At 43.2% G+C, this 21,377-nt stretch overlaps 3 protein-coding genes across 4 annotated transcripts; 2 read left to right on the plus strand and 1 right to left on the minus strand.

Moving 5' to 3' along the window:
- The first annotated feature begins 7 nt into the window (after positions 1–7).
- LOC127350662 (GTP-binding protein REM 2-like) lies at positions 8–6,511 on the plus strand. Its single transcript, XM_051377481.1, has 6 exons — positions 8–426; positions 544–604; positions 1,881–2,193; positions 2,350–2,423; positions 3,881–4,058; positions 5,840–6,511. Exons 2-6 carry the CDS (start codon positions 551–553, stop codon positions 6,130–6,132), a joined length of 912 nt encoding a protein of 303 aa, XP_051233441.1. The 5' UTR covers positions 8–426; positions 544–550; the 3' UTR covers positions 6,133–6,511.
- Positions 6,512–8,424: 1,913 nt separating this feature from the next.
- On the minus strand, positions 8,425–16,636 carry paics (phosphoribosylaminoimidazole carboxylase, phosphoribosylaminoimidazole succinocarboxamide synthetase). 2 transcript variants are annotated; one of them, XM_051377350.1, is made up of 15 exons: positions 16,218–16,636; positions 15,495–15,980; positions 15,348–15,407; positions 14,655–15,269; positions 14,192–14,263; positions 13,774–13,919; positions 12,210–12,258; positions 11,906–12,103; positions 10,695–10,873; positions 10,411–10,590; positions 10,197–10,310; positions 10,024–10,107; positions 9,096–9,276; positions 8,838–8,996; positions 8,425–8,733 (listed from the first exon to the last, which is right to left on the minus strand). In XM_051377350.1, the coding sequence occupies exons 1-15, from the start codon at positions 16,603–16,605 to the stop codon at positions 8,567–8,569; spliced, it is 3,078 nt and encodes a 1,025-aa protein (XP_051233310.1). In that variant the 5' UTR covers positions 16,606–16,636; the 3' UTR covers positions 8,425–8,566. The 2 variants fall into 2 exon arrangements, with proteins under 2 accessions (XP_051233310.1, XP_051233311.1); XM_051377351.1 differs by lacking the exons at positions 13,774–13,919; positions 14,192–14,263; positions 14,655–15,269; ... (1 more) ...; positions 15,495–15,980; positions 16,218–16,636 and adding an exon at positions 12,367–12,385.
- ppat (phosphoribosyl pyrophosphate amidotransferase) lies at positions 12,458–21,373 on the plus strand. Its single transcript, XM_051377366.1, has 11 exons — positions 12,458–13,087; positions 17,074–17,140; positions 17,434–17,640; positions 17,951–18,063; positions 18,137–18,282; positions 18,450–18,522; positions 18,611–18,762; positions 18,868–18,995; positions 19,101–19,322; positions 20,283–20,403; positions 20,540–21,373. The coding sequence occupies exons 1-11, from the start codon at positions 12,960–12,962 to the stop codon at positions 20,707–20,709; spliced, it is 1,527 nt and encodes a 508-aa protein (XP_051233326.1). The 5' UTR covers positions 12,458–12,959; the 3' UTR covers positions 20,710–21,373.
- The last annotated feature ends 4 nt before the right edge of the window (positions 21,374–21,377 follow it).

Raw genomic sequence — 21,377 nt, forward strand, 5'->3', positions numbered from 1 at the left:
ACTGAGCATCTTTCCACAGTGCTGCTCCCCGCCTCCCTCCCTGCATCACCGCTCTGTAGTAGTGCTGAGCTGCTCGCACCTGCACAGCAAACAGTGCCAGTGCGTGAGTCCTCCGGGGGTTGCCAGTTCCACCTCTCCCCTGCAGGAAGTCCACATATCTACGTGTCAAGTCAGTGAGTCACAGTCAGTGGTTTGGAGAGCGGTGATGAATGACGGTGCTGACTGCAGAACCGGACCTGGGCCCTAACCTGAGGAGTGATAGTAGAGAGAGACGGGAAGAGCCATACACTGAGGGCGAGAGTGCAGGAGAGAGAGAGAGGTAGAGAGGTAGAGGTAGAGAGAGAGAGCCCGCGAGGAAGGGAAAGAGAGAGAGAGAGAGAGAGAGACCGTGCTTACTTTGTAGTTGCCGAGAGCCGCGCGTGACAGGTGAGAGATCATACTGTGCTGTTTTGGGAATGGGCTTCACGAAGTGAGTGTGGCGAGGAGGTGGGGGGTTTGTTCTGTGTCTTTTTGGAGTCCTCATTCCCGGTCGCTTCATTTCAGTTTGCAGATGCCGACAGATGTGCCCGAAGACAGGCTCAACAACGAGGAGAAAGCGACCAAGGTAGGATGCACGGGGCAGACTGCTCCAATCTCCAGCATTTAATTAACCAATCAGGTTTGGGGCAAAGTGGTGGGATGTGATGGTTAATAGCCTCGTTCTGGAGGGGGTTTGCTGAGCTGCCAGTGTGTGTGTGTGTGTGTGTGTGTGTGTGTGTTTCAGGTGGGTGGTGGTGCAGGGAGAGGGCGTCCTGCATTCAAATTGCTTTCTAATTTTACTCACTAGTTCAAATTAAATCCAACTTTTGGTAATTAGGGGGTTATTTTGGCCAAACAAATCCACCTGAGCCTGCCTTTTAAAATAATTATTCTGGGTTGTCTCTGCAAAGCTTTTCTGTTTTGGTTCGCTCTCACCAGGAGGGTGGAAAAGCTCTGAAAGCCAACTGTATGCTAGCTGAACTGTTTCTAATTTATTAACCACTTTATAATGTTGATTTGGACATGTGAATAAATAATACAAAATGTTCTTCAATAAAAAAAACAAACCTGTATCCTAGCTAACCAGTAATGGCAGACAAAGTTAGTGATTAGCATTTGCTGGTGAACAGAGCGGATCATTTATCATCTATGGAGCCAGATATTGCCATCAGGAGTTGGTGGAGACCAAAAAGAGTGAATATTGGACTTATCTTCATCTGGAGGACACAAACTCTACTCCATATGAATGCGGATGTTGCTCTGTAGCTGTATCTGTGTATGAAGCCAACCACTTGCCACTGAGCTTTAAAGGTAAAAATATGTTAGTGTTGTGTTTACAGCTGGTTCCCGCTGCCAGAATCGTTTATTGTTGGTTCATAGGGGCACGCCACCGATATTACACTTAAAGGTCAGCTCACTCACTCTGTCTGTGGAGGAGCTTTGACATTTTAATTTGAAAATGACCCTGATGATGTCATCAGAGTTCATTTGGTCTTGGTTTGAGACACAAAAGCTGTGTTATAGCCTAAACTGTGGGCGTGAAGTTTGAAAAATGGGGGTATTTGGAGGCAAGGCAAGTCTACAGAAAGACGTTATTGAGTTGTAGGGAGTTGTAGTTGTAGTGTTTTTAAGCTTGATTCAAACAAGGGACTGAAAGGCAGGAAGACTTGGCCTAGATTTCTCTGACTTTATGGAGGTGCAATAGCAATACTAAATAGTTGGAGTATCACACCATCATGCAAAGCAGCCTTTGGGCACTTGATTTTTTTAGTATTATTTAAGAAACACCATATTTGAATAGAGACTAGCTTTAAATGTTATCAAATGAAGAGAGTATCCCTCCGTGTTCCTCTCTCCTGCAGTGTGACAGTATGACTCTGTCCAGCACCCCGGCTGTTCGCAGAGGAAGCACTCCTCTGCCAATTAAGCACCAGCTCAGACGAGAAGAAGCTGTCCATGATGACTGCGATTGGGCATCAGGTGCAGCTGGACCTTCTGCTTCACCAATCAGCTTCAGCCCAGCCTTGGATGACACTCTGACTGTGTCTGTGGAGGGCGGCAGACCTGATGGGCCTTTAAGAATCGCACTGCTGGGGCAGAATGGCGTGGGGAAGTCTTCTCTGGCCATCGCCCTCGCTGGAGACATGGACAGAACAGCGTCTGTGGATTCTGAAGGTACAAAGCTGTGTGTTTGACAGGACTAATACAGAGCAGTATAATGCAGTGGAGAGGTGGCCCGCAGTGGCATTGATTGTACAGTGAGCAGCAGGTAAATAAATCACAGCACCCATCTCCCACCTGAGACCTAACTGCTGCTCTCCCTGTCCTTAGGGGAAGGTTATGTGCGTACAGTCACCGTGGATGACGAAGAGAGCACCATCATTATCTATGACAACTGGAGACAGGTGAGCCAAACAACACTTCCCCGTTCCCACGTTCCCTGCTCCCTGCTCCCTCATTAGTCGACCGAGGCCTCTCTGCAGCTGTATACAGTGGGCTCGCCTGCTTTTGGCATTTCACTCTGGTGCATATATATATATATATATATGGTCTTGTCAGAGTGCCTGAGGGCTGCTGCATCCTTGGATTGTTTTAAAAAGGAGTTTAATGTGTTGCTTTTCAGTTCGGAATCTTAATTTACTTATTCTATATTGTATTTTCGTTGAAGCTCTTTGTGTGCTGCACGTGATAATAATGTGCTTCATAAGTAAGGAGGTAAGCTCGGGAAATAATTCCTGGATTTCTTCTGCGTTCATAGAGAACCAACAGCATCCGTGCATCAGTCCACTCACACATACATTGGGCATATCCCAGCATGCACTGTGCAAAAGGTAGGGTACACCTTGGACAGGTTAGTAGTACAACTACAGCATATAGCGTAGGAAATTAAATTCAGGGAAAATATATTGTTAAAACACCAACAGTGAAAACAGATGAACAGATGCTTACTGCATATGTAGCATATTTTTAGATGTGTTCATATTGTATATCTGGAATAGGGTGCATTGTTTATTATACTTGACAGCGCTATAACAAAAAAAGGATGCCAAGCTCAGAGAAATGCTGTGGCCAAAAAAAGGACAATAAATCTGCTGCATCTGCATCCGGTAGACTGAGGAAAGCTCATTATCAGGTTGTTTTGCACACTTTTTCCTCTTTTCCCTTGAGTGCAGTTCAGAGGCATCTGTGTGTGGACGTGTGAGAGAGAGAGAGAGAGAGAGTGAGAGAGAGCAGATGTGCCAAATGACTACATTAATATTTCTGATTTAGGTGGATGTGTGAAAAAAAGAAAACAGAATTCACACACTTGCGAAAACAGTCTGTCTTTTTGTGATGTAGGGATTTTTATGTGTTACTCTTTGAATAATGAGTGATATTTGTTGTGAGAGACACTGCAGTGGGCACCCTATAAAGAGTTTTCTTATATAATTGTAGTATAACGTCTGTGCCTTTGGTCTACGCTCAATTCTGGACCTAATCAAAATTAAATGAATGAGTCAATAGACCATGGCAGCTAATGACAGGCTGAGGTTTTGTCAGTTGTTCTACAGTGGGAAGGATTCACTCAGGGATATTTTATTTTTAGAGATTTGTGTGTGTGTGTGTGTGTGTGCGTGTGTGTGCGTGTGTGTGCAAGATTTTGAGGTGTACTGCATTTCTCAGTAAACCACAGGGGGTTTTCGCTAGAGCACTCAAAGGTCTGGTGTCCCACTTCCACTCTTATTCACATAAGGCTTTGACGACAACATTTATGACAGCAATGGAAAGTCAAATGTTCGGTCCCTGTCCTGACATCTCGCTGTATGTCTAAATGGCAACTACAGTATTGTAACATGTGTGTCTGCCTCTGTCTGTCCCTCAGGACCTGTCGGCTCTGCTGTGTGAGGTGTGTGTCCTGGTGTTTTCGGTGACTGACAGGCGTAGTTTCCACCGCACTGCTCAACTCCGACTTCTCCTGAGGGAGACTCAGCCCCAAACTCCCATCATCCTTGTCGGTAATAAGAGTGACCTTGTTCGCACACGTGAGGTCACCTCTCAAGGTAAGTTGAACCTTTACCATATTGGCATTATTTTCTTCCATTTTGGCTTTTATCGTCACGGTTGGTGTTGACATTTTCAGCTCTTCATCTCTGTTGGTAAACACTAACGTAGAGTGAAATCTGTGAATATGTAAATGTCAGTGTATCAGCTCCATCGCAGTGTGGGAGTATGAAGGAAGTCGTAATTACAGTAAAGGCAGGAGAGCATTCACTGTGAGTGCGCTGTGTACTATTACACAGCCTGTAGATGGTGTACCTCCCAAAACTTTGGTATTTCTCTACAATATTAAATATTTATGTCTAAATACACAACAAAGTTAAAGTAAACATCCATAGTTATTCTTTATTAAGAGTGTAGAGTTGCAAAGTGACTGAAAAGGCAAAAGGTACAAGCCTGTGTGCATACGACTCCCATGGTGCATTTTGGCAAGACATTCTGTTATCCATACAGTGTTGAGATAACTGAAAACATAATATGCCTCTGAAGTCAGTTCAGTTTTGATTTCTGGATCCGTTTAGGGTGGCACATTTTGTTCTCAATGATGAACCATGCTGAATTTCCTACAGCTGTGACTGGCTTCTTCTCTATAGCAACAGCGATCGAGGCTCATGGGTATTGTAGTATTTGGAACCGTCTGCCGTGACTAAATGATGGACCCAGCGGCCCCAATAACAACAACAATCCTGACATTCGTATTGCTAAATTCTGATTGGTGCATGGAAGTATGTGAGCATTTTTGTGAACCCCACCCACTTCCACCCTGTGAGAAAAACAAAGACATCCAGAGATCTCTCGTGTAAAATAACCTAAATGTTCCAACTGTGGCAGACAGCAGTGTGTTGTTGTAGGACCCCATCACTCGTAGCAAGAAGCTAAATATATTTTCATGACCTTTTAAGTAGTTTACAATGTGTACAGTTTACTGTCTTTGTCTCGAGCAGTGGTTCTCATGCCCCCCCCCCATTCTACAATGTTTATCTGTCGTTAACAATGATAGGGTAAGCAACTAATAAAAGAGGACCCAATTTGAATTTCAGAGAAATAAAGGTCAGCACACTAACATCAGCAAACTCTAGTTTGTTTATTTTCCCTAGATAAATCACATTCAGTCAACTTCAAAAGCTTCCCTGTTCATTTAGGAGGATCTATTGTCAGTAATAGAATATTATTTTCATTGGTATGTTTTCATTCGTGTATAATCACCTAAAAATAAGAATAGTTGTGTTTTTGTTACCTTAGAATGGGACGTTTTATCTACAGAGGAAGCAGGTCCTCTTCTACGGAGTCTGTAATGTTGATCCGCCATGTTTCTACAGTAGCCTAGATAGGACAAACCACTGGCCTTTTTCTGATTCTCGCCTTTTTCTCAAGTTTCGTAACCACCATAGTTTATCCTACACACTTAGAAGACGAGTGGTATTCAGTTAGTTGCAATCTGTTACCCTGAACTTAAAAATAGTGGACTGGAGACTAACTGAAGTATTTTCATTTTATTTATTTAAATATTTGCTTATCATATAACTTGTACCATGATCCAGTTGTGTGTACATGTCATTTTATTTATTCCACTGTGATGTTCATGGCATGCTGACTGACTGTGAGGGTGTGGCTGGGGGTTAAATGTGGTTGCTCTAGGGTGCACTAGCCCTGTTTAAGCAGCATATCATGTTCCTGCAGCATCTCTGGTCCTCTGGTCATTGTCACCCTAAATATAACCTTAAAAGCTTTGACAGCTGCCCGTATTCATCTTGTCCATCCTCCTCCCAATCTCTTCCTTCAGAGGCCATGTCCAGCGCCGCCCTCTTCAACTGTCTCTATCTGGAGATCTCTGCATCGCTGGACCACCGTACTCCAGAGCTCCTAGAGTGCGCCGTGCGGCTAGCCAGGGGCGAGTCCCCCTGGCCCCCAGGAACCAGTGCGGAGGACATGAGTGGGGGAGGCCAACGGGAGAGCATCACCTCCCGTGCCAAACGTTTCCTGTCCAGCCTGGTGCCCCGGTACCCGCGAGAGCGAGAGGCGGGCAAGTTCATGAGGCAGAAGTCCCGCTCGTGCCACGACCTGGGGGCGCTGTGATGGTGCCGTCGCAGGGAGTTTAATGGTCAGATTGTTAACAGAGGTAGCTGGAAGTGATGTAGTATACCAACAGAGAGAAGAAGAGGGATACAGTACAAAGATGTGAGCAACAGAGGAGGTGTGAAGGTGCCAGAGTGACGGCAGGACAATGTTGTGAATGATCATCGTGTGCATCCAGCAGAGGAAAACAGGGAGAATGACTACAATGTTAGTGATGATGTTTATCCATAGGATGATATAGAAATTTTGTACACAAAACTAAAAACAGAAGAAGATAAAATACTGTTGTAGAACACATGTAAATAAACTGTCGTAGTGATACATAACTGCCACCCTCACAGCATTGAGAGTGAAATAAATTGCTTCTATTGAGGTTGAAGTTGCTGCATGTTTGCTTTGTTATTGAATGAGTTGTCACATGCAAAGAGGAAAACAGTAATCACGTTTAACAACTGTTCAAGCCCAGGATAAAGTCATGATCACACACATCCAAAACTCATTAGTGGGTTAGACTTTGCTGATGATTCATGTTGTGTTCATTTACTCTCAGCTATTGTGGTATCCATGGGGATGGTAAGCAGTAAAATAGTGAAATGCCAACAAGGAGAGAAAGGGAATTAAAGAGATAAAAACCAGACGTACAGAGCTCAGCGTGGCAATAAGAGAAGGAGCAGAGAAGGAAAGCCAGATTATTGTAAATAGAGTGATTGTTGCCATGTTACAGTTGTCAAGGAGACCCAGAATCACTGAGACCTATATGTCCATTTCAGCTCTGCAACTATACCTCTACTGTGTGTACTGCATATAGATGCAGAGATGGGAAGGCTGATTCCCATGCAGTAAACTGCATTTTTTTCAAACATAAAATTCAACTCCAAATTAAAATGCAGAGGATTTTGTCAGATATCAGCTTCTCGGCACTCATCTGTATCACTCGCTACCCTCAGCACTTCCATCCTCCCACTTCCACCCACACGTGAACAAAAAGATTTAGTACATCATAGGTCGTTATACCCATCATTTGTTATCAAAGGAAGAGCTGTGCTATAATAGAAGTAAAAAATAAAATGGTGGCATGATATTCTGACTCATTCCCTTGGCTGCAAACTACTGGAACAAATTGAAAGGTTAAGATTTTGGATCACTGACGTGGGACACAGGCTCCCTCTTGTGGATGAGTTGAGTCGCCACGACTGAGCAGAAGGAACATGAATATGGCTGAAATGGAAAATATAAGGGAAATATTTATGAAGCTCTCCTAGTTCATAAGTTAGCTGTCATTTTAACACAGCACCCAATTCAGTCAGAAGAAGTGCACCTGTCTCACACTTGATGAGGGAAAGATTGTGAGACAGAGTCATGCTGAAGTCCTTTGGATTGTCATAATAGAAATAGGAGTAGACAGAATTTGCATGCATACTAGCAGGGGCCAGGGGGTGTTTCAAGGGCTTAAACATCACTGGAAAGAGTTTCGATTGTCATCTGAATTTCTAAAAACTGCAGTTCAAGTATGCATGTAAAATTCATTGAAATAGGATGCTATGAAAAACATTTCAGCTATAAAAATGGGTGCATCCGCTCTGTATGCAATACACATACAATGTGCACCTGAGCCACTAGCAGTCTATTCATTTCAAACCTTGGCCAACATTTAGCTGAATTTTAACTTGTTCTGTGTTTCTTGGAGTGACTGACTGCAAAATGAACTCAACTAAACGTGTCAATAGAATACCATCAGCTCATATCCCATTCACAATGATAAAATCACAGGCTGACCCCTCACAAGAAAAAGGGCTATTTGACTTGGCCATTTGTCTACATCTGAAACTGTTCCCTTATATTGCTTTGCATTATTTCACGATGAACTACATTACGACCTATATTTTAAAGCCCTCCATATTTTACTTAAACTTTGAATTACTAAATTCATTTATTTGGATCATAAAACATTAAAAAATGTTAACGTTGGCTCAGTTCCACTAAAGGTCCAGTGTGTAGGATTCAGTGGAATCTAGTGGCAAAGTTGCAAATTGCAGCAATTTGAATACAACGAAAACAGTTATTTTCAGGTGATTATACGCCAATAAAAACATACCTACATATAGTATATTAGATAATAGATCAACCCTAAATGTTACACACTGGACATTTAAGTGTCCCAGTGAGCCATCTTGCACAATATCAGGACCCTTTGTTTTTAAATGTCCTCAATGACATCCGTGCTTTTCCTGTTACGACACGTCAAAATGTCTCCTGTGAAGAAGGTCTATAATGGGATTAAACAACCAGGCATTATTAATTAAGAAGCTTTTAATGGAATGATTTATATGTGTGACAAAGTACACTGTTAGTGGGTTCTTATGGTAAACAAAGACATAACATTGACAGACAGTAGAGCCCTAAAAGAGCACACAAGGCTCAAAAGGGAGCCACTTCAGAGGCTGCAGGCCTGTAACTTCTTGTCAGCCAGCTTCAGAGAGACCCATGTGTTGAGCATGGAGGCTCTCAGTTTGCACCACACCAGGTGATCGGTCAACCCGAAGATCTGCGCGGCAAATTGAGCGGCGGCATCAGGGGAGAGGACTGTGGAGCAACCAAGACCTGCGGGAGAGAGGGAGGAACCAAAGCAGGCTTAGTTACCATGATGAATAAACTCACATGTTACTAACAATTTAAAGACATAATACAGGCAGTGCTACGCTTACCGCTTGGCATACGGAGGGATGACCAGACATCTTGTGCACCCCAGTCTGGAGTGAGAGGTGGGCAGTTGATCACGGGATATGCCGTGTTTCCAGACATCACCGGACCGAGGCCGTTGCTTCTGCCGGCAACAGCCACAAACACAGTTGGTACACCGTCACCTGAGGGGAAGTACATACATATGACATGATACATCAATCCTATCTTCTTTAGAAAGGGAGGAGAGAAAATAATTCCTCCTATGTCAAATGAATACAAACCTTCATATTCTGCTTTGATGCGGAGTGTCTCATCTGGACCTTTGTGTGCCGAGGTGACTCTCAGGATGCACATAATCCCGTAGGAGGTACAGGCCTTCCTGATTTTTTCACAGTGAGCCATGTCCGAGGTGGAGCCCATCAAAACGACCACCCTGCCACTGGCTTGGGGCTCCAGAAGCAGCTAGAGCCAAAACACGGCACTCATTAGCTCCACACACGTCTGTATGTCCACTGAAAGCCAGACTATGCAACTTAAAGCCCATACAAGGAACTTCCATTTGTCTTGAATCTGGCGACCCCTGTGGACAAAAGCAGTAGTGTTTCTACCGCCTCATTTCATTGATTTCAAGGGGAATCCAAAAGGTGGGATCAAGAATAACTATATAGTACCCAATTTTATTGCTGATGTCCTATGTAACCATTAGTATTAAATAGAGATGATTATAAACTACTTGCAGAGCATTTAAGCTGAGCAATATCAAGCTAGAGTTTGCTTAAACATCAGCCTCCATAAGCTACTGGTAATACCAGACCAAATAAGGCTTTAAAAAAAAGCCCAAGTGTACTGAATTGAGAGAGTATGTGAATTGCTCATGAATTCAACTCTTCATTTAAAAAAAATAAAAAGAATGTGTCATTCCTTCTTTCAAAATGAACAAAGTCACTTTAAGGAAAGTTTGAATGTAAAGACAAAAAAAAGAAATCCAGCATTTATAAGGAGGGACAACTAACCACTTTTAAAACACAAATCTTGAATTAGAGTTTAAGAATTAAGATCAACAAAAATGATTGAACTAGAGGGCAACAAAGCTCAGATAGCTAGTTTATAATGAACTATGCGTGTCTGTTATAACACATTGATTAAAAAGCAAACAAACAGCTGAAGCCTGTCCTGACACAGCGTAGATAGATAATGGGTTCAGTGTACCTTGACTCTCTCAGAGACCCACTCAAAGTTCCTTTTCACCATCTGCATTGCCTCTGGGGTGACTTCTTTAAGGTCTCGGTACACCTAATAACAGAAGGGAAACAGGTTATTTCACCTTTAATCTGAATTAAAAAGCTTCAAAATTAAATAACAAGACGAAGAGAAGTCCTGACCTGCTTATCTTTCTGCTGGCTTCGATCTCCTGCTGGCCACAGCCTCCATGAATCGTTGTCGATCACATCAGCAAGGACGATCTCTTGAGTCTTCACATTCACACCAAACTCAATCTAGAAGCAGGGAGGATGAATTGTGAAGCAGCTACAAGAGTTTGGTAGGAAAGACTAGGATACTAGTTTAACCAGCAGAGGGCAGCGCTGCACTTTATACCTTCATATCCACCAGCGTGCAGTTCTGAGTGGCCCAGGCCTTCTCCAGAATCTCAAAGATGGCCACAGTGCTGCGATTCATGATGTCCACCTCACACTGGCTGATGGTGAGCCCAGCCAGACAGAATTTGGACTCCAGCAGCTGCTCCTCGGACCACTGGGGATCATTGTTGGCATCATCCTAAACCAAAAAGAAACAGATTACATAAAGATGGATGCAATTTGACATTTTGGCCAAGTCAAGTTACTGGAAACTGAACAGCTGAGGGGAGGTTTCAGACTCACTTTAAAGAACATCTCCATCTTCAGTGGGGTGAAGCGGTAGCCTTCCTTGACTCCTGGGTTCCTCTTGAGGAATGATCCAGTTGCCACTCTGCGACATACCCACTCAATGGGGATCATCTCACAATGGGTGGCGATGAATGCTGTGTCTGAGTGCTGCTTCACAAAGGCAGTCTTAATGCCTGGAAGAAAAGAAATATTAAAATAAGCCCCCCTTAGGCCCAAAACCTCTTCATTTAGTCCAGAGTAACATCTCACACTCATCATTTTATCATTCAGTGTTCATTTGGATTCCAGATAAAAGTTGAAAAACACCTCTAATTTAAAGATTTGAAGGTTAAGTTAGGGGGATGTGGCTGGTCACGTTCTGGTTAATTACACCCGTCAAACTTTTAAGTCACAAGACAGCCATTACTGTGGCTTGGCTGACACACACACCACACTCATGAGTGGCATGTGGGTTACAGTTACCCAATTACTTTTAAATTAAAGCAAGGTTGAGAGTCATTTTGGAATCTGGGCTCTCTTTAATAGACCTAAATGTCAAACATGCATGCACCATGACCATACACATGTCAACTATTGGACCAGTTCGGGACATGCATGAGTGGAGTAGTTATTGAATTGTCATGAAGGGAAGAGGTGGGGACATCATGTGTTCCAAAAAGAGCTGAAAAAAAATCTTTATAAAATAAACAATTAAAAAAATATTATATTAAACTAAATATGTGTTTGGGTTTTTGACTGTCAGACAAAACAAGCTATCTGAATATGTCAACTACAGCTTTAAAGAATCATGAATTACATGTTTTACTATCAATCAATAATGTAAATAACAGTAACTATGGCTACTGGAGGGTTTTTAAAATGGTGAAACTGGTGGATTTTTGTTTCCCAACAGCTCACGCAGCTGGTAAATAGGCCAAAGGTTGTCTTTCTGTCTGCATACAGTCACCTCACTGACCTCTTATCTCACTAGGGTCCAACTGGGAGCCCACAAGAAGATCTAGTGGCATTCATTCATTCATTCATTCATTCATTATGCGTGTGAGGAAGTCCTTATAAAACAACTTCTAAAATAATTACACCCTTCTGGCTTTACACCTCTCAGCAGCAATGTTACTCAACATGTGGGACAGAGGCCTCAGGGGGAGTGTGACACACTCTGGCAGAGAAGTTATTACAGTCGGTTGATCCATTCAAAAGATCCTCACCAGATTCCTGGAGGAGCTTGAACACGCAGCTCGTCGTTTTATTGGCAATGGCAGCCTTTCCCTCCATCTGGTCTTTCCTCACGGCATTCCCAGCGGTGATCTGGTCTTTGGACTGGACCAGAACCAGTCCGGGCTGGTCCACAAGCTCAAAAATCTGCTTCGTCTTTCCCTCATTTAGCTTCTGGCCGATCTTCAACTCTAATTAGTAAAAGAAACACGTACGCACAAAAGAATAAACGCTCCACATTAAACGCTGTGTATTTAGTGTATGCTCACACAACACGCACTGATGGTTGTACTGTACCTGGTGCGGAGGCCATCTTGGTGCTGTTGGTGTTTATCAGCCTGCAGTCCTGGAAAACAAAACACAAAATGGGCCGAACTGTCAACTTTGCAAAGTTTCAAGATGAAGAGGCAGGAGGCGTGCAGGCAGCAGAAGAGGGAAGCGGAGTCTCTCTTACGTGCTCTGATAACCAATCACAGCCCTCAGCTCATTCAGACAACCAATCACAGCCCCGCATTCGTCGCCACGTGGGAGGAAGATGTTCCAGCACTAAATATTTGCAAGGCGAAGAACTTTTTGGAGTTTATCCATTAAACAAGCCCCATTTTCTCTCTAACAAGAAGATTGATTTATCAAAATTTCATCAAGAAGAAACAATGGGCAGCTTGACCGAATCGATGAGTCTGATATAGAGTATTTGTTGTCCTCCTTATCGCAAAATACCACGTGTGTCTCGCAAATTGAAGGTGTTTGATAAACGTATGTGATAACAATGATGGTGGCCAGTTCCTGTCGTTAAAGCTGCACTCTGTAAACTGTTTGTTTTAGAGTCATAAAGTTTCCTCTGTCGTGAATTCACGGCCGCTTCGACAATGTCAGCAGAGTTTACGTTGTTTTAACGAGCCACGTTGTGTCGTTTGGTCAACTCTTACGGCACGTGTTCGGTCACTGCTATCAGAGCGCGTTCAGGCACGCACGCGCTGATTGCTGCCTGGAGGCGAGCAGGCACGAGACCGTCCGTCGGGTGAACGGAGGACTGACAGCGGCGGGATGGAGTTTGAGGAGTCCGGTATCGGGGAGGAGTGCGGGGTTTTCGGGTGTGTGGCCTCCGGAGAGTGGCCCACACAGCTGGAGGTGGCTCAGGTCCTAACTCTGGGACTCGTGGCGTTACAGCACAGGTAAGTAACGGAAAGGTCACGTGGGTGTTTTGGTCAAAACAACGGACAAACATTAGAAGTCACTTTATAAGTCATTAATGTGCAGGACCAGGTGTGGACCTAAAAAGTATGGCTGACATAGCTTCAAAGTTGAAGACAAAGTTTTGTGTTGCTGTTTAATTTAATGTAACAGAAGTTGTGTTTCTAGAAAACGTGACTTTAAAAGTTATTCTACTGCTACAAAGTTGTAAATATGAGCAAGGAAAACTAAACTAATATCGAAAATCAGTAGTGCTTTACAGTTCCCCCAAATTAAGTGTGATACATGTCACCATAAAGTCAATATTTAGTAACAGATTCACTGAAATATTACAAGATGTAGAGGTGAAAATAACAGTTATTTTGATTAATCTGATGGTCATTGAATTAATCAGAAAACAGGGAATATGCCTCTTATTTCCCACAGCTCAATGAGTTCTATTCAGATTGCTTGTTTAATGCGATCAGTGGTCATAATAAAAGTATTTCTTACATTTGAGGTATTTGGCATGTTTTCTTATAAATGACAAACTATTAGTTAGAAAAGTATCTGTCAATGAATTGATTAGTCTTTACAGCTCTTAAAGATTAATTAAATAATTTCTAGAGTTTACCTTTGGTTGCGTAACCCTTTGTACTCTTTATCACATGGGATTAGTAGATATTACCTCTCTTTCTGGGGCTGCGGAGGCCATTGAACAGACTGAATTGATCTTTATTATCGGGATGTGATCCTGCTCCTCTTTGCAGCGGGCCTTATTTGCAAAGTCAGAGCCAGTGCCCAGTTTTTTTGCTGGTGTCTGGAGCGTTGGCTCTGAAAGTGAAAAGGGAACAAAAGGCAGTTATTTGTAAAAAGTACTTCTAATGAACCATTTCAGATCTTCATGGACAAGCAATGTTTCTTTTTCACTTGGCCTGGCAGTGGATTTCGTCATGAGATGTACCTTTTGTCAGCAGTTACAACTGTACCCTTATCCATAATTTCATTACTCCACAGCAAATCATGGGACCGAGTCCGAAATGACAAAGGCTTCAGTCAATTCATGTGACATACAAAATGATTACTGAGGGAGGCACATTTCAAACCTTGATCCACAGCTTTCCTCTTCTTTCCTCTGTTTGCTAAATATGTATCCTCTTTTTCTGTTTCGGTAGAACCTGCAAGCAAAATGCAACATAAAACAGTCACAAGACGACCGGCCATTCTTTAACAGAAGAACAAAAACGTTTGCATATATTTAAATTAAGTTGGGCTGACAGACTTTAACTCAGTGTTTCTACACCATTACTTCACTGAATGGGAATGTATTTTGTTTTTCAGTGTTTTTATTCTAGCTTTAGGAAAAGGTTGTTTATTTCCCATTTATTTCAAGGGTTATCTAACATTAAGATTTAAAGGTTCAGTTTTTCAACCATTAAAATCACATTTCCTCATTTATCTCGAGAGGTATCTGGTCATGCAGATATTTTTCATGAATGGATTTTGGTAATTGACAGTAGAAATGATAGTAGCTAGACTAATTAGAATAAATAATTATACTGGGCTCACTCTTTAATCTGTGCTGTTGATCAAAGCGAAGCTCCTGGACTGTATGCGGCCTTGGGTCTTCATTGTTTTGTGCAACATCAAGGCTTATAGACGAGACAGAACCAGAACTAGAAGATCTTTCCTCCATTGCCGCGGCCTTTGCAGTCACTGTGTTCATCTTTGTCAAATAGACATCTACGTGATCCTCACAGTCCTCCAACATCGTGAGTCTGCCTGGGTCTTGGTTGTCTGCAGCTCCCGTGTCATGCGGTGAGCCATTAGTTGTGCGATTCATAATGGCGTCCACCTCATCGTAGAACCTCATAAGGCGTCTTGGGTCAGCTTCATCAGTCTTCCCTCTTTGGAGGGAGCGGTAAAGGTACTTGAGGTTTTTGTACTTGGTGTGGCACTGCTTCCAGTCGCGTTCAATGCCCTGCTGCATTAACCTGTTGGAGATCTGGACGAAGATGTCTCTCTTTCTGGTCGAGCTCTCCAACTGCCTGCACACGTGCTGGTCGGACCAGACTTGTATCAGCGCTCGCACCTCCTGGTCGCTCCAGTTCCGACCTGTGTCCGACACCGTGACCACGTGGAACTGTTCAGAGCTGGATGGGTCTGCGACAGTTAGATGGGCATCTGGAGCAAATAAAACTAGATTAAGTAAAGAGAAGATTACATATACCGTAAACTGCACTGGTTGTTGGTGTGGCATACCTGTTCCTCTCCATTTTGTTTCCATGTCTCCATCCATGTCGTAATCGTCACTGTTGTCATCTGAAAATAAAAAAGTAATATAAAATGTGATTGTTCTTTTAGTCTCGAATACAAACTTACTATATTCACTGGAGGCCGAATACATACCATCATCTATTTCAATGACAACCTCACTTTCCGAGGCTATTGTCTGTGCTGGTGTTTGTTGCCTCCCTGCTCCCAGTTCTCCATCATACAACTTTTTCTGCATCTCCATGGTCCCGTTTTCCAGTCCCCGGTCCAGCAGAATGGCTTCCACCTCGTCGAAGAACTTCATGTACTTCCCTGGGCCTCCTGCGCTGCTGCCCCCAGCAGCATGAGCGCTTTTAGCAGTCTTGTAGTCGTATTTCAGGTTCTTGTATTTCGTTCGACATTGTTTCCAGTTGCGTACCACCCCAAAGTTTCTTTGCATCAGGCGGGCCATCTCTTGGAAGATGGATTTGTTGCGTAGCGTGCACTTCAGGCGCTCTCGAATATGTCGGTCAGCCCAGACGCACAACAGCGCTCTGACCTCATCGTCTGTCCAATGGCGGCCCCCTTCTTCAGCCACGCTCGGGGTGTAAGGAAGAGCCCGTTGGATTCGAGTCCTGGTACCTGTACACACATGCACACACTGTGTTGTCTTTGGCTCAGTTTAAATTTAAATGAAAAGATGGAGCTTGTATCAAAATGTTTTAATTTGATCTCGCTTGGAATATATAACTGGAATAACTTTTCTACTTAAGTTTGACGCTATATTAGTTCGACTGACATGCCTGTTTATCTTCTGATCCATTAAATATTAAAATGTGTTGAGCGTTTCGCTACAGTTGGGGTTGAACCTAGATTTACCTTCCTGTATTGGGATAGTGACTGAGGAAGGGTAGATTCCTCTTTGATTATCCACATCTTCCACTTCTTCCTCCCAGCCCTCCTCTGGCCTGCCATCCACTCCTGGGCTGTAGTTTGCTGCTGTTGCATCAGGCTTCCTGCTCTGAAGTCCCAGGCTCCTGCACTTGGCCTGACACTCCCACCAGCTGCGCACAACACTGAGCCTCCTCAGACGCTCTGAGATCAACTCAAATGTAGTTCTGCTCTCTGATACGTGCTGAGCTCCCAGCTCGTCCCACACTGACATAAGAGCCATCACCTCTGCTTCCCCCCACTGCCTCTCCACCGAGCCTTTGTCCTCTACCACCTCGCTATCACCTCCTCTTTGTCTCTCTGCTCCTCTCTCCATGTTTGAGCTGACCTGGAAACGCTTTCTTTTCCCCAATCCGTCTGCCTCTGCTGCCCGGTTCCCTTGGCAACCAGGCGGTTAAGCCTGAAAGCAACGCCTCCATGCAGAAAAGCAGCCTCACCACTGGCTTAAGCTGTGTGCTGAGGGGGCGGGACGAAGTGTAATCCGAGAAGCAGCTTGGTAAATAGGCTGAAACTGCAGCAAGACGACTCTCCATATATGGCAGCTCCACACTAGAGAAACACACATTTCTGGGTTTTTATTTCCGCCTTCTTTCCTGCTTTGTTTTTCCAATGCAAACCAGTTTGGTTTGCCTTAAGGCTCATATCAAGCATTTAGCCCTGAATAAGTTTGTCATGTTTAGTCTTGCAGAAAAGAGACAGAGAGATTGTTCCTTTTATAAAACTCCCTTCTGACTGATATATTTACAGCGTTGCAATTTACATGTGATTGTCTGTGTCTACTCAGGGGTCAGGAAAGTGCCGGGATTGTCACATGTAATGGAGCCAGTCCACCCACATACACAACCCACAAGGTAACACTGATCACGACTAGCCCCTTGTATAATTAGACTGAAGACATCAGACATTATACAAGAAATATTTCAGCTGCTTTTCATTCAATGTGCACTATAAATAAATGTTTTTCATTTACATTCACACACAGTTTGACACAGTTAAATGGAATTTGTTCTAAAGCTTTATCCCACTCAGATTGTGGACTGTTTTTCCACTCTACAACACCAAGGCCACATATTACTATTTACTTTCTTCTTATTTGTCACTGAGAACATCTCTCACCGATTCCTCTTGCCTTTTTTTTTTTCAGGGAATGGGATTAGTGAGCACTGCTTTCCCACCCGAGGCTCTTCAGAAGCTGCGCTATGGAAACCTTGGTATTTGTCACACACGCTATTCAACTACTGGGATCTCAGAGCTGCAGAACTGCCAGCCCTTTGTTGTGGATACACTGCATGGCAAGATTGCTGTGGCACACAATGGAGAGCTGGTTAATGCTCATGCTCTGCGGAAAAAGGTGAGAATGCCCCCCCGCCTCCCAAGTTGTTCTCGCTGAACCTGGTGCATATCAATGGCTCTTACTGGGTACTGGTACTTGGTTGCTGGGTCTGTTGGATCTTAATCCTAATTAAAGGACAAACTAGGCCTCTATATACAGTATGCCTTACATCTGTATAATCAGTCAGTGTAATGCTTGTGTGTGTAATCATTTTCTTCTCTGAGACACAAACACATGCAAGCTAATGGATATTAACCTGCATAAAATAACACTTCTGTATATATTTCTGTATATATGCTGAGTCATTCATTGTAAATATGCCGTGCAGGTAATGCGCCATGGTGTAGGCCTCTCCACCAGCTCAGACAGCGAGCTCATCACCCAGCTGCTGGCGCTGACTCCACCTATGGAGGAGCTGGATGCACCAGACTGGGTTGCCAGGTCAGTGTTATGACTAAGCTGCAGAAATCTTTTTTCACTGCACTATTTAAATACCATTTTTTTGGTATTGTAGAATTAAAAACCTGATGACTGAGACCCCTACGTCGTACTCGCTGTTGGTGATGTTCAAAGATGTTATCTATGCGGTGCGTGACCCTTATGGAAATCGACCCCTCTGCATTGGACGAATTGTTCCCATCTCTAAACTGCACAGTTCAGGTATTTTTAACATGTTTGTCCTTAAAAGTTAAAAACTTCTTCTGCTGATAAAGACGAGGCCTCACGAGAGCTTATCAGCGCTCAAGCCAGGCCAGCCTTTGGTTTGGTCAGAGGTCAGATGTGTATGCTGGTGGATGATTAACGTCATTCTTTGTCCCTTTGGTCAGGTGCTGGAGAGGAGGACACTGAGGGGTGGGTTGTGTCATCAGAGTCCTGTAGCTTCCAGTCCATCGGTGCCAGGTCAGTTTTTGCCATCAGTGTAATGTTTCCTGCATATTAATGGATATAATTGGTTAATGACCATTTTCATGTCCTTCCTGATTCTCAGGTATTACAGAGAGGTCTTACCAGGAGAGATAGTCCAGATATCCAAGCACGGCATCAAGTCTCTGAGTGTTGTCCCTCGGCCTGAGGGAGACCTCCCTGCCTTCTGCATATTTGAATATGTTTACTTTGCCAGACCAGACTCTATTTTTGAAGGTTTGAACACTTATGTATACCTCTCACTGTCTATAACTGTTGGGCTTTCTTGTAGAATAGCTTGTCTAAGTGAAATGTTCAGTATCTTATACCACTGTACTGCAGGGCAGATGGTCTATACTGTAAGGCAGCGCTGTGGGCGGCAGTTAGCCATAGAGGCTCCAACAGACGCAGACGTGGTCAGCACTGTGCCAGAGTCTGCAACTCCTGCTGCACTGGGATATGCTCAGCAGGTCGGTCTGCAAGCTGTCTGCACTGTAAACCAATGCTGTAATACACTCACCACCCAATGGACCTTTGTCCTCACAAGCTTTCTTCTTCTCCTTCCCTTCTCACAGTCTGGGCTGCCATATATTGAGGTTCTGTGTAAGAACCGCTATGTTGGGAGAACGTTTATCCAACCGAATACCCGCTTGAGGCAGCTGGGAGTTGCCAAGAAGTTTGGGGCTTTGACAGACAACTTTGCTGGGAAAAGAGTGGTGCTAGTTGATGACTCTATTGTCAGAGGCAACACCATCTCCCCCATTATAAAACTACTGAAGGAAGCTGGTGCAACTGAGGTGGGTTGGCTCAGGATGTTACATACTCCTATATACGCTTGTGTGTATATAATGAAATAATACAATGCTTTAATAATGGTCCCTAACCTGGGGAAAGAAAGAAAGAAAGGTTTGAGGATAATTTTGAGGGGAGATAATAAAAAGCAAAAGATCAGCACTAAACAAAATTACATTTATGTATTACATTTCTGTAATCTTGCTTTTGTCTTGTGAATAACTGGATAATTTGATGTCTTTAGGGCTCCTAAAAGTGATTCAAAATAAATCTTCCTGCAGCGTTTTATAGTAGATGCACACCACCTCGCCTGTAATTAACTCCACTGAAGTCAGAAGAAATTATTACACTTTTCTGAAATATAAGGATTAATACCCATCAGTGAATAGGAGCAATGCTGTGAGCCAACTGTTCAAACCAGATCAGGCTGATTTAGCTCAGCAGGCGATTGATTGATCATATTAAATAAGAGCAGCACATTGCGGAGGGGGGGGATACAAACCCCTTGAAATGTGAACATTACAGGAAAAATAAACACAAACGGCCCAATCTAGTTTCAATACAAAGACAAGAAAATCTAGGTTATTAATGTTTTCCTGTGCTGTAAAACATATCTGTATTTAAAGTCTGATCAGTGGAGACAGTGGTTCCCAACCTTTTTCCTTTAAAGGACCCCTTTCTATTGTTTAATAAACCCCTGACTAAGTGGCATATTTTATGGAGAGTTCATATTATATTCAAAACTGTAACATGGACCAAAACAGTGAAAACAATGACTGCAAGAAGTTTATGTAAAACAAGTGATTTGGATGAATTTTGAGCAGATTATTAGTATATATTAGTATGCTGTTTGTTCTCATTGTTGTCCTGTATTATTAACATTACGTGGTGAAGCCAAAGGCTATTTTCCACAATGTGGACAATAAAGTTCTTAACTAACAAACTTGGTATTTTCTCCTTGACAGGTCCACATCAGGGTTGCCTCTCCACCGATCAAGTTCCCTTGCTACATGGGCATCAATATTCCAACCAAGGAGGAGCTTATCGCCAACAGGCCAGAGTTCCAGGACATTGCTGGATACATCGGTGAGTACTAATACAGTGGTACATCTCACTGACAGTGTTCATTAAGTGTGCCATCTTCTCACTTAATCTTCACTACCTTATTGTGGCTTCATAGTGAGTTTAGTGCATCTCAGTTAACACTTGAACTGTCATACAGGTGCTGACAGTGTCCAGTATCTGACTGTGGAGGGCCTGGTATCAGCTATCCAGGAGGGAATCTCCTCCCTCCAGAAGGACGAAATGATCAGCTCCAACAAGTCCAGCAAGAGAGTGGGCCACTGCACTGCCTGCCTGACTGGGAAGTATCCAGTGGAGCTCGAGTGGTGACTGGTGAACCAACGCCATGACCAACAGTAGTTACAGCAGCAGCAGTGTGGATTTACTGCAAGCTCCCACAAGCTGATACATATGAATAAAGTGTTCTCTGTAGACTGGAAAAGAACTGTTGGGCATCAACGCTGATATCTGGGACATTGAGATGTATTAAATACACAAACAGCATGCGCTTTCTCTACAGAGGGTTGTTTTTCCTGCTCAGATTTCTCACTTAACTTGAATATGTTGCTTTTGATGACCTCCAGTGGTTGCAGTCTTATCTTGCTGCAGTGACGTAAAAGTCTGTTTTTACCACATCCTGATATCACTAGTGACTACAGCTGCACGTCTCACCACACAACACTAATGCTTTTGGTTTTTTGAAGGTTACCATGTAAATGTATTGAGAAAAGCTCCAAAACTAGTTTTGTTTTCACATTCCCAGCCTTAACAAAACAGGAGCATTAGAGTTTACCATGTCAGGAAAGCGCACAGGGCTAGTGACCAAAAAGCAAATTTGTCTTTATTTTCCTTATAAATGTTATTTCCTACCTAACTAAAATTAATCATTCTACTTTTTTTTGTTTGAGTGTCAGATACTTTGTCTCCTCAACTTTAAATGTTACATGAATATATGGAAAAATGTAATAAACGAAGTGACTGCAATGACAAGTGATTTC

The sequence above is a fragment of the Dicentrarchus labrax genome, unplaced genomic scaffold (assembly GCF_905237075.1).
Source record: "Dicentrarchus labrax unplaced genomic scaffold, dlabrax2021, whole genome shotgun sequence".
NCBI lineage: Eukaryota > Metazoa > Chordata > Actinopteri > Moronidae > Dicentrarchus > Dicentrarchus labrax.

Excerpts from the sequence above, each read along its gene's own strand:
- LOC127350662 (XM_051377481.1), top strand. The coding sequence starts at position 551 with ATGCCGACAGATGTGCCCGAAGACAGGCTCAACAACGAGGAGAAAGCG. Across the intron at positions 2,424-3,880 it reads TCTATGACAACTGGAGACAG|GACCTGTCGGCTCTGCTGTG; the intron begins GTGAGCCAAACA and ends TCTGTCCCTCAG. Across the intron at positions 4,059-5,839 it reads ACGTGAGGTCACCTCTCAAG|AGGCCATGTCCAGCGCCGCC; the intron begins GTAAGTTGAACC and ends CTCTTCCTTCAG.
- ppat (XM_051377366.1), top strand. The coding sequence starts at position 12,960 with ATGGAGTTTGAGGAGTCCGGTATCGGGGAGGAGTGCGGGGTTTTCGGG. Across the intron at positions 17,641-17,950 it reads CTCATGCTCTGCGGAAAAAG|GTAATGCGCCATGGTGTAGG; the intron begins GTGAGAATGCCC and ends TATGCCGTGCAG. Across the intron at positions 18,523-18,610 it reads TTCCAGTCCATCGGTGCCAG|GTATTACAGAGAGGTCTTAC; the intron begins GTCAGTTTTTGC and ends CCTGATTCTCAG.
- paics (XM_051377350.1), bottom strand. The coding sequence starts at position 16,605 with ATGGAGAGAGGAGCAGAGAGACAAAGAGGAGGTGATAGCGAGGTGGTA. Across the intron at positions 15,270-15,347 it reads AACAAAATGGAGAGGAACAG|ATGCCCATCTAACTGTCGCA; the intron begins GTATGCCACACC and ends TATTTGCTCCAG. Across the intron at positions 8,734-8,837 it reads ATCCCTCCGTATGCCAAGCG|GTCTTGGTTGCTCCACAGTC; the intron begins GTAAGCGTAGCA and ends TCTCTCCCGCAG.